Source organism: Phalacrocorax carbo, chromosome 18 (assembly GCF_963921805.1).
Source record: "Phalacrocorax carbo chromosome 18, bPhaCar2.1, whole genome shotgun sequence".
NCBI lineage: Eukaryota > Metazoa > Chordata > Aves > Suliformes > Phalacrocoracidae > Phalacrocorax > Phalacrocorax carbo.
This window is the reverse complement of record NC_087530.1, coordinates 7,799,725-7,811,224: the sequence shown is the minus strand read 5'-3', so window position 1 is coordinate 7,811,224 and position 11,500 is coordinate 7,799,725. Positions and strand designations below refer to the sequence as shown.

The 11,500-nt window shown below is 50.0% G+C and overlaps 1 protein-coding gene across 2 annotated transcripts in view; it reads right to left on the bottom strand.

Moving 5' to 3' along the window:
* MEGF9 (multiple EGF like domains 9) overlaps positions 1–11,500 on the bottom strand; it is a 55,474-nt gene that overhangs the window by 6,606 nt on the left and 37,368 nt on the right. The window contains exons 3-6 of one of the 2 annotated variants that reach the window (XM_064468817.1): positions 7,316–7,455; positions 3,592–3,735; positions 2,420–2,692; positions 1,065–1,426 (exon numbers count right to left, since the gene is read on the bottom strand). In XM_064468817.1, coding sequence (XP_064324887.1) covers positions 1,356–1,426; positions 2,420–2,692; positions 3,592–3,735; positions 7,316–7,455 — 628 coding nt within the window. In that variant the 3' untranslated portion in view covers positions 1,065–1,355. Of the gene's footprint in view, positions 1–1,064; positions 1,427–2,419; positions 2,693–3,591; positions 3,736–7,315; positions 7,456–11,500 lie in introns of those variants that run through there. The other variant, XM_064468816.1, reaches the window with a different exon arrangement.

The window sequence follows — 11,500 nt, the reverse complement described above, 5'->3', positions numbered from 1 at the left end:
GCTCCTTCTCAGAGCCCCTCCCTGCAGCAGCTCCTGCCTTAGGTTGATAAGGCTACTTGGGGTGCTGAATGCCAGACGGCATTTCTCTATGGGATAACAGGCAGATTTTAGCAGTAGGAAGCAACGTAACAGGAGCAAGAGGTTCCTGGATACAGCTTTGGGAGAAGGGCATGAGGAATTCAGTCATCCTTTCCAAATTCCTTCATCAACACTCAATCCCTGGCAAACCCTGCCAGTAGCTATAATTAGAAAAAAAACCAGAACAGAGACAATAGCTGATTTACCAGCAAGGAAACAGGGCTTTTCTGGGCTTTATTTGTGAGTCAGCATCAGCTAAGTGCTGGCAAGGGGGACATGGGTGAAAACATTTCCTGGAACTGACCATAACGTCATGGTGAACCCAGTGCCATGCTCTGACCGCGGACCGTCGCGTTCGGGCCGTGATACAGCGACGCCTGTTTCCGCTCACCAGGGCCCTGCCAGCCCTCCAGATGTCCTCAAGCAGCTCCTTGAGAGTGGCAGCTGTTCAGTCAATGGGCTGCTTTGGCAGCTTTGACACGAGCGTCATATCCAGCTGCTTGATTGAAATGCAGCCTTTGCAAAGCTTCTGCTACCTCCTGCAATGAATGAGCACCAGCAGGAGCCGGGGCCGCGCCAGCAGCCCACGCGCCAGCTCTCGGGGAGGGCTGCGGTGCTCGGCCGGGTGGCACGGTGCCACCTTGCATCACTAAATCCTTGCTGCTGTGCCTCACCATCACAGCAGGAACACCATCCACCCAGGCGCCAGAAACACTGACTTTGGTCATCCCACACGTCCTGTGAATATTTCTCTTCATCAGCCTTGAAAGCATCAAGATTTTGGTCAGGTTTAAACACCCCGAACAGTCCCTGTGGATACTAGAGGTTGGTAAAAAAACATGCTGGCTGTCTTCAACCGCGACCACTTAAGAGTCTCAGACTCCAGCAATTTCAGCTGCAGATCTGGCAGGTGAAGATTTCACTCTAGAAGCCACTCAAAACCAAGCCACTCAAATGCACTAGAGGTTTATGACAATCTTAACCTAAAACTAGTTAGTGCACGGTACCTCACATGCCAATTTTTAGGCAAATTTTGTGTAAGAAACTGGAGAGAAACCGTACGCCTTTTTAATTGCTTAACAAGAAATGGAAGCAACAGGTGTCAAGGAAACAGGAAAACCAGAATAGCGTGTCCCAGTCCCTTTGAAAAGGGACCGTCTCTCCCCACATCAGGAATGGCCTGTAACAATGCCAGTAAAAATAAAATGAATGGTGAAAACTGCAAGTACACAAGCAAAGCCATACATATGGATTTTAATGGAGCAAGGTCACGTAGCTCATTGCACAAAGACGGAGCTGTGCAGGGGGAGGTAATGGATGACCCGACGCACAGCTGCCATTTCCAGCCCTGTAACAGGACAGTTACAGCTAATGAGCATTCAACTTTTTTGTATCGATCATCTCCCCGTGCAGAGGAGGACTCTGTGGTTACACCTCCAGAGAGCAGCATGGGAGTGAAAACCACATTAGCTCCTAATGGAAGATCTGAATTAAATCTCTGTTGGAGACAAGGACAAATTTGGGCCCAGATACCTTCCTGAACCCTGGGTTCTCTGATCGAACACAACGCCTGTAATGTTTCCATGCATGGAGCTGGAGATCCACCTTGTGGACCAACCTCCGATAACCACTGAAGTTGCAACTTAAGAACCATTTTCTCTCATTTCACTATAAGGCCTCCTGCTATGGAGGCTCTAAGCACCAGAGCTAGTTTGCATCTGAGATGCTGTATTCAGTGTCTCAGATGTGGACTGAAGACTGATGAGAGACCCCCAGAGCAGGGCCCAGTAAATTCCAGTGTTAACTTGCTGCTTAAGTTTGGATCTCACTTCTCCAAGCTTTATCTTCTCCAGTTAGAAAGGGGAAAAAATAAACAACAAAACCCCAAAGAGTATCTAAACTTGGTCCAAGTAGTTATTGTTTGCAGAATATGAGGAGTGACAACACTTATTATAAACACCCTTTCTAGGGAACCAGACAGTGCTATTGAATGGACTAGTGAATAAGGACAATTTCCTGGGCACTAAAAGATCAAGCAATAGGAATGTGAAACCCTACATTTAAATACACTGCAAGTGGTTTGTGTTTTCCAGCTCGCTCACTAGAGGTGCCCGCCAGTCTGGGAATCGGGGTGGTCACAGAGCTAACTTTCAACCACAGATTTCAAGGCCAGTAAGCACCAACCTGTTATAAAGGTCTGGATTTCTTCCCTGCACCCCAGGCCAGATGAATCTAAACCAGTTTGAACAATTAACAGTATTCCCTTCCCAGCCTTCAGGCAGCTTGTGCCCACCTGAGGCGCACAGCAAGCTTTGACACCGATTTGAGGAGCATGTTTTACCTTTCCTGGTGCAGTTGGTGCCCTCGGGGTCTCGGATGTAGCCGTCCTCACACTCCTCGCAGTGAAACCCAGCAGTGTGGTACAGGCAGCCGATGCACTCCCCGCTATCCGGCTTGCACACTCTGGGCGACCGTGCTGGGTCCACGTTCCCGTTGCATTTACATCTCACGCAGATGCTGTCGGAGTTGTAGTAGCCGTTGTCGCACTGGTTGCAATTTGGGCCAGTGTACCCAGTTTTGCATTTGTCACACCTTGGGGCAGTTTCATGAGGCTCTGAGGAACACAGAAAGCAAAGCCGGTATGTGCCACAGCCTCTTGCAGAGAAACACCCACAGTGGGATTTGTTCTGTGGGACCTGACCTCAAGTCACTATGACAAAAATCAGCAGCTACTGAGTATAAACCCTTCTCAGATTTGAAGCTGAAAATGTAACTTTTGAACTGCAGCAGTTTCTCTGTTCCTAGGGGGGGGCGGGAAAGCTTTGGGGGTTTCTGATGCCTTGTACCAGCCTCACAGAACATGCTCGGCACATTTCTAAGGAAACAGGTTATAACTCCTGAACGCTTCCATCTCAAACAGACAATTTCAGAAAACAGATGCAACTATATCAGGGATGTTGGCAATCTGCAGGAACATTGTGGCCTGTATGAAGCCAGAAGAGGCTTGATTGCAAAACCGAGTAAGGAAACATCAAAAATAGTCTTACATATGTTTATTATAGCTATGACTTCTCATGGTTACACCAAAATAGAGCAGGAAGATTGGGTAATCTCTGTTTGGAGCCCCATGGAGATGTTCAGAAGAGGGCTCACAGAGGCATGGATGGCTACGCGGCACTGCTGGCCACCTCCTGCACCTCTCCCTGCCTGCCACAATCCCAGCAGCTTCTCTCTGCAAAACTTTGCGTGTTCTACAGAGCGAACTGCAGCCTGTGGCAAAGCGTTTCTGATGTCCTCCGCTGCTCTCACAAGAGGCAACACAAGCGGCAGGGGTGCATCACCATCACGGCAGGCGCTGCTTCCAGCGAGGCGCCCGGGTTCCCGCGAACGGGGTGTTCAGGGGCTCTGCACCGCCTCGCCAGGCTGATGCACGCTGAGTGGCAGTTTAATCGAAACGCATTCAGAAGAGCTACGCCCATTAGCTGAGGAAGCAAACCAACGTGAAAGCCTTACGTATTCGACAGGTGCCGGTCGACGCCACGGTGGAGCACGGGCAGTGACGGCAGGTGTGGGCAGGATGGCTGCTTCTGTAGAAGCCCTCCTTGCAGAGCTCGCAGTGTTTTCCCTCGGTGTTTTCCTGGCAGTGCAGGCAGGTGCCTGGGGAAGGGAAAGGAGCACAAGCAACCGCTCAGCAGCAGGAACTGGAGCAGAACATTTGGAGCAAGAATCTGCATGGAGTGTTCTCAATTATCAGAGCTCACAGGTGATTTTGGATGCCCTCTGGCCAAAACATGATCCTGGCCTCTCATGACCTTCTGATGGCTGTCCCCACCTCCACACACAAGCACATAAGGTGAAAAAGTAGGCAGCTCCAGCAGAGAGGCCTACAATTCCTCACTTTAAAAGGTCAGTGCAGGTTAACACATGCCACCAATAGTAAATGGTACTCAAGGAAAGGGGCTTCAGTTTGCATCTATGCCAGTGAGCCAGGATCTTGGTGATTCAAATCCCTCACTCTCATGAGGGGTCCCTCCCTTCTATACCTTTGCCCTTTTTTGTGTACAGCCTCTTCCTACAGCGCAGAGCTGGTGGGCAGGGGTAAGGAAGTGCCACTGCCCTGCTTTGGAGGCAGATGGCTCCATCCCACCAGCGTGGCTTTAGCTCCTCCATCTCCATCACAGGAGGAGCGTTTGCTACAGGCATGAGGCAGCAGCAATTACTGACCTTCCCGGAGAAACAGAGGAGAACTGGGGGTTCACATGAGCCACCTCCCCTTCCTGGGGTAGCCCCTGCATCAGAAAATTGACATGCTGTGTCTTAGCGGAGGCTGTGTCCTAATGGCCCTCTAAATTGCATTTTGGTACTGCTGTGACCAGAGAAAGAAAAATCTCCATAGTTATAAACACGCAGCCTCTATCAAAAGCTCATCTGTCATCAGGAACATCCTGTAATTCAGCAGGCTCCTTGTCGAGGCGGCAGTGACCTGAGGGAAGCTTATTTGGTTCAATCCTGTGTACAAGACTCTGAAAAGGCAACAGCCACCTTCTAACAAACCAGGGCAGCACAGAACAGTTTATTCACTGCATATATAAGCACTGACAGGAGATTCACTGAGCTAATCTAGCAGTGCTGCAGGGGTATGGAAAAGTCTCATATCAGCATTAACCACAGAAAAAATATCCTGAATTAGGTTAATGCTGACTGTTAAAAAAACAGATTTCCTTATTAATATTGGAACAGTTTGGCTCCCTTGCAAGCCCAACACGCTGCACAGCTCCTCCTCTTCTCTTTCCACGGCGATGACTCTGCAGCTGAGCATCCCTGAGCAAGCCCGACGTGCCCTTGCAGCCAACCCTCGCGCCCAGGGCAGGCAGCAAACCCCAGCAGCTGCCGCCTTTGGGAAGCGGCTGATTCACCCCAATGACTAAGGACACTTGCTCGGCGTCAGCTCCCACACACTGTTTGCTTTTCACCCAACAGCTTGTCAGACACGAGCCGGTGGTTTTTGTGGGAGACATCTCAGGATTAGAGGGGAAAATTATCTGCTGGTCTCGGTTTCTCCAGTTGGAAACCTCAATCAGCTGCTTCAGCAGGATGCCGGGGACAGACCGGCTCGTGGAAGGTCAGCTTGCCCCATCAGCACTAAGGGTGCCCTGGACCGTGCTCTGCAGGCATTAATGGTGGTATAAATCTGGAATTACACTTGCATTTTCTATACAGTCTTGGTCATTTCAGGACCAATGTCTCCCATCGGCAGAAATTACTTGCATTTATCCACACCAGCCCTGCAAAATGGCTGTGTTTCCAATGAGTCAGCAAGTTGCTCAGCCATGCAAAGCATGCATGGGCTTGCGATCAGGTATTGCTGTGGAAAGCCTTAATAATTAATAGCACTTCCCATCCTGATAATGCCCTCGGGAAGGATCAGACCTCACAGTACCCCAACTGGGAAGAAGCAACCAAACTCACTGCCCAGACACAACACGGGGCCCAAGGGTCGTGTCGAAGGACAAGGGTCGCTGTCGCCTGGGGAGCTCTGGCTGCCCAATTTCCAGCACAGTCATTTTCAAAATTCCTCCTGGCCAGAGCAAGGGCGAGCGAGGCCGTGCGGAGCCGGCTGCGGAGCCGGCAGAGGGAGCCCGAAGTACGGCATTAATGCAGAAGAAACCTTGAAAATTTGACAAAGACTACACACAGTTGATGTAAAGCTGGGGAGGTCACACAAAGTGCAGTCTCTAGAGCAGGCTGAGAGCACTGTGTTACTTATTAGATGTCAGATGTAATTTTTAATCGACTGTCCTCTGTTCTGAATTTGGTGGGTTCCCCCCCCCAGCAGCAAATAAAGCAGATGGAGGAAAATTTTTTAAAAAGGGATTTTTGTCAAATCCCTTTCATTAATAGGCCATTAACGAAAAAGAGGGTTTTTTCTTTGCAGCGCTGCAGTCAGCGCTGTACAGCCCCAGCAGAAGCGCTGCCAGAACAGCCCCATCCCGGAGGCAAGGGCTGCACTGGGTTTTGGCTTTTCTGGGATTTTTGGTTTCTTTTTTAATCAAGAGCAGGGGGAACATTGAGGGCGAAAAAGGAAGAGCAGATTATCTTACTCCTTCACAAAACCCACGCACCCATCTCCGAATCAGTAGCGCAGCTGATGTGCGCACAGCTTTAGGCACAATGTTATACACTTCTACATTAGCAGGACAGAAGCACATAAAGATCACATAGGAATGAATGCAATAATTCATCCTCAAGGAGTGCAGGTGTGGTGCCCGCCGCTACCCGACACCCACAGAAACACTCTCTGCCGAGCAGGATCAGGACGTTGGCCGGGCACAGTCAGCACCGCGGCCACCCCTTCCTCTGCTGCAAACACACAGGCCACGAGAGAATAGACACTAGTGCAGAAATTGCCCAGAAATACCATATTTGATGAGCTCTGCCTCTCTGCCAGCTATGCAAAAAACCCTGCAATGTTTTAAAAATCATTGCGCCTTGCTAAGCCCCTGGATAAAGATTACAGAACTGCATTTCAGACTGGAAGCTTTGATAAGAATTTGGATTTTGAAGCGCGAGTTTTGTTGCTACAGTGGGGATTGCGCAGGCAGTCGCAGAACGTTGCTGCTCCGGGATCCCTCCTTTCGGTGGAAATGGGAAAGCAATTAGGTTCCCCCCTGCCCTCCCATAAGCTATTCAAGCACAGGTGCTTCTACATTTGCTCTCCATCAACATCTGTATGAGTGAGAGACAGTCAACAAAATGATCAAGGAAAATGAACAAGGCAAATTTATAAAAAGTGGGCAGTATTAATTAGGTGCTGCCAGTTTTTTCCAGCACTAACCATGTTGTCTGTGGCAATAACAGTCACCTTACGTCAGTGCCACTACAGTATATGTTTCCAGGTAAACAGCAGTTAAACAAAAGCTCCTTAAAATCCCGTGTTGTGTATTTGTGTAAGTGCAGAGAACAATAGAGCACTGATTTCCGATAGAGACTGCAGAATAAAGGCTCTGCAGTGCAGCCTGGGGTAAATAACGTGGCCTTTATTGACTTCTTTGAGAAGAGGACTAGCTCCAACCTTGCCACGCGTTCTCTTTTCGTTTTTAAGGTAAATAATCTGGGTACTCAAGGCATAAAGATGCAGCTGAAGAGGATGAGAGCAGAGGTCTGCTGAATAAAAACGGCAAAAACCAGAGAAGACAGGTGAAGTCAGTACCCACCACGGTCACAAAAGGAAAGTTACCTGTCAGGCTGTCGCAGGTTTTGGAGCGGTTGTTGCACTGGCACGGCTCGCAGGTGGTTTCGTTAAACCTGTAGTACCCGTCACTGCACCGGTCACACTTCAGGTCCGTGACACCAACTTTACACCGGCACTTCCCAGAGCTGCACAGAGAAAAGCCAACAGTGAAATTGGGATGTGCTGGGAGGCATCCAAAGTACCAACCTGTGGCCAGTGTTCTGGGCTGCCTTTCTGGAGCGCGGAATTCTGCACAAAAATGCCCGCTGGAAGCAGGGTGTAAAACCCATGGGCAACAATTTCCAAAAAGTGATGAGGAGTTCAAGGAAGGCTGAGTCTCTGCAAAACCAGTTGCCCTGACAGCGGTTCCAGCTGGGCACCAGAAATCATCACTCCTCTGGAAAGCCTTGGCCTATAGCCATCCCCAAGCATCAGCCCCCAGCAGATGCTCCGACAGCCCCTCTCTGGTCCCAGCTTCATCAAGCACCTGCCCCGGGACCTGCAGGACGCTGGGACACCCACGCTCACAATGCCTGCATGATAAAAGAGCACCCACATGGACGATCACCTCCCTCCGCGTTGGTGCCGAGCGGTACCCCCCGGATTTTCAGGCCAGCGGACGGTTCCCTGCTCACCACCTGCTTTCCCGGCTCTCCCCCAAGAGCCAGTGGCAGCAGCTCAGGTGTCGCGCTCGGCTTTCAGCCCAGGTGGCCATCAGCCACCTGCACCCCCTCCGCTTCTCCTCCATGATCCTACTTACCCCTTCCACGCAACATCCCTGCGGCCACCCGGGCAAAGCCCCTCTCCCCAGTCAACTTCTACCCAGTAGGAGCCAGGGAGAGACAAGAGAGGGTTTTCCCTTCCCCTGCGGTTTCCACTATAGCTAACCCCAGGCCCAGCCTGTTTACTTGGGCACTGAGGCTGGCTGCGGTGAGGGTGGAGCTCTGCACAAGTTAAAATAGAGGGTATTGGTGTTAGCTGGCATGAGCAAATACCAGGAGGCTATAAAAAGCAGGGGTTACCCTCATTCCTTTGGCTTTCCATGCCAGTCCCTCCACATACAGGCTTCAAAACTATCGCTTTCATAAGAGACTTTACATACCAGCAGCATTTAGGCTCAACTCTCAGAGAAGTCATGGCTATGAGTAAAATGCTCTTTCCCATCCACCCCCCAGCACGGCGACTGCCGGCTATGGCTCATCCCACCTGCACACCAGCCGAGGACAAGAGAGCGCAGAAATGCCTCTCCATCTCCGACAGCCCTGGGGCGACCTGCAGGAGACCTCAACCCCTGCGTGCTGCACAGGGAAGCCAGGACAGCAACCCAAATAAACGTGATTTGGTCTCCTCCAGGAGACGGATTTATGTGCAGCCGCAGCGGGCGAGGCGGGTACCGTCCACGGGGCACCCCCTGCACGCTGCTGGATGCGCCCTCCTCGTAGCCCCTCTGTAACCTCCACCCTATTCACCCACCTTTTTCATCCACAGCGTTTCAGGGTTCGGTGTGCCTGCACAAAGATAATCTATTGTTCTCCCTCGCTGCTCCTGGGGAAGAACGAGCAAGGCACAATTTGCTTCTAAAAGCCCCTAGAAAAATCTGCTGATTAAAACTAATAGAGGCTGAGGCTCCAAATGGCTTGATGCGCTGTTGATGTGTTGTTTTTAATTAAAATGCATTAGATTGCAATGTTTTGGGGAAGACATTGCTTCTGTCAGAAATTAACATAATTCAGTATTTCTGTTGTTCGTTTGCTTGCCAAAGGAAGAGGAAATCCTCAAAAGCACACCAAAACACGGAACGCGGCCCAAGTGGCTACACAACTAAAGAGTTTCAGAATACAAAACTTCGGGCATATTTACTGGACTGGCTAAAAGAAGGAAAAAGAAACACGGTGTTTCCTTGCTCTCCAGACCATTATCTGGAATTGCAGCAGGCACATGCAGAATTCAAAGCGATGCTGTTAAGCAGCTCAGTACGTTTGACTTTTAAAGAGCTTTTCACAAGACCTACCATTAATCCAAACGTTGTCACAGTGTTTAAAACAAAAGCAAACAAAAAGCAGTTTGTTTTTATTTGCTTCTGACCACTACTGGACATGTACTGCTGTAAGCAGGCAGGGAACAGGCAAAGCCAGGCAGGGAAAAAAACCTAATTTGCTGGGGATCTGATATTTAGCCTGAAAACTCATCTTCTGGGCATGTGCCCTATGAGCAGGGCTTTACAGGATCAAGCACTGGAGCTGTATAATCTTCACCCTCCCAGGCTTCCTCCTGGAGCCCAGGGTGCTCCGTTTTACTCTCTCCTGTCCCTCGATCAAGCCTTTATCTTAATTCCACCCTCCTCTTCCTCCTGGCTGGCACCCTTCCATCCAGACTCCCACTTCATTTCTTTAAAGGAGGTTTATTTCCCCAGTGACTCTGCTAGAGCTCAATGCAGCATTTTGGCGCAGCGTCCCTTGATTTTACACGTTAGCTTAAAAATAACAGGAAAGAAAGCTATTTTAAAAAAAAAAAAGACGGTTTTGGAAAGTTTGGGTTTAATGCCTCTCAAGCAGACCTTTTCTCAACATGTTACACATGGCACAGAGCCAAGTCCTGCATGTGCAAGAATTAAATCACTCAGCAAATATAAAGCTTTGCCTGTGGTCATTGCTTCCATAGAATAAAGCCCCCTTACAACACTCCTTTTCATAGCTCCAGTCCAGTAAAGACTGTCAGACACTTTTTAAAGCAAAGGTCAATGATATAAATGCATTGAAACCACAAAAAAAAAAAGTCCTGTTAACAGACCAATTGTGCCCATAAAAATCCAGAAACTTGAAAGAAAAGGCCCACAGTTTAATACTTGCACAGTGAGAACTGAACTGGATTTTGAGTAACAGCCAGGAATTTCTTTTTTGGGGGAAGTGGGGGGGAAGGAGGGGGAAGGGAGGAGGGAAGCATTTAAATGCAGCAACATCAATTGCTCAACTCCATTTCAGATGATTATTAACTCCACTAAAGCCAGCCAATTTTTAGCTCTCAGAAAAGAATTGATGGAAGGATGTGTTGGGGCAAAAACAGACTTCCAGTAACAAAAGCCTCCTGCCAGCCTTGGTTTCTACTAGATTTTACAAAAATACTTAAAAGACTGTGTAGGTAGTGTATATCGCCATCACATTATCCATCAACTTTATATAGGTCACCTAACGATTAAAAACATCAACAGCCCAAGAGACGCTGGCAGAAGGAGCAGGCAGTGATTAGCTGGCCAGCGGGGATAGGGGCAGACCGCGAGCAAGGCTTGGATCCGATGCCGAGTGATCCAACCCTTGGGGCTGGGGGCTACACACCAGGCTGGGGGCCCCCCCAAGGCGGGAGCTCGTGCATCTCATCGCCTGGCAGCTCCCAGCCTTGGGCTTATGTTGCACCTTAGGAGCTGCTGTCTCGATGCCTGCCGGGCGACAGCCTGGGGCTGGGCAGCACCCGATGGCAGCAGGGGGCGGCCACCCAGGGCAGCAGGGTGCCAGCAGACACCGAGGGCAAGGGGGAACAGCCTACACCCCACACTACGTCTGCAAAGGCCAGTCTGATTTCACTTCCACCCCCCACAGCCCCCTTTACTCCACCCAAGGGGAAACAGCCGCAGGATGCAGGAAATCCCATCACCCACCAAGCGATTCATGCCACTGGTGGCAACAAAACGTTGCCTGTGGTGGGATGTTATGTGGGACCGCAGATTTACAGCTACACAAGTTATGAGGGTACAACAGAGAAACCCCCTCCGTGCACTGCTCTGGGTGCGGTTATACGATGACTGCAGATAGTTTTGACCCCGCTTGGAAGTGTCCTAGAAGCAGAGCAGAAGGAATCACAGAATCATTAGGGTTGGAAAAGACCTCTAAGATCATCAGATCCAACTGTCACCCCAACACCCCCAGGCCTCCTAAGCCATGTCCCCAAGGGCCACGTCTACATGGTTTTTGAACCCCCCCAGGGATGGTGACCCCACCACGTCTCTGGGCAGCCTGTGCCAGGGCCTGGCCACTCTTGCAGTAAAGATTTCTTTCCTAATACCCAGTCTAAACCTGATGCAATTTGAGGCCTTCTTCTCTCATCCTATCGCTTGTAACTTGGAAGAAGAGACCAGCTGAATGAACAAGAACAGGGGACACCTCCAAAATCCCAGCTCATGCCTGGCCTGAAGCTGCA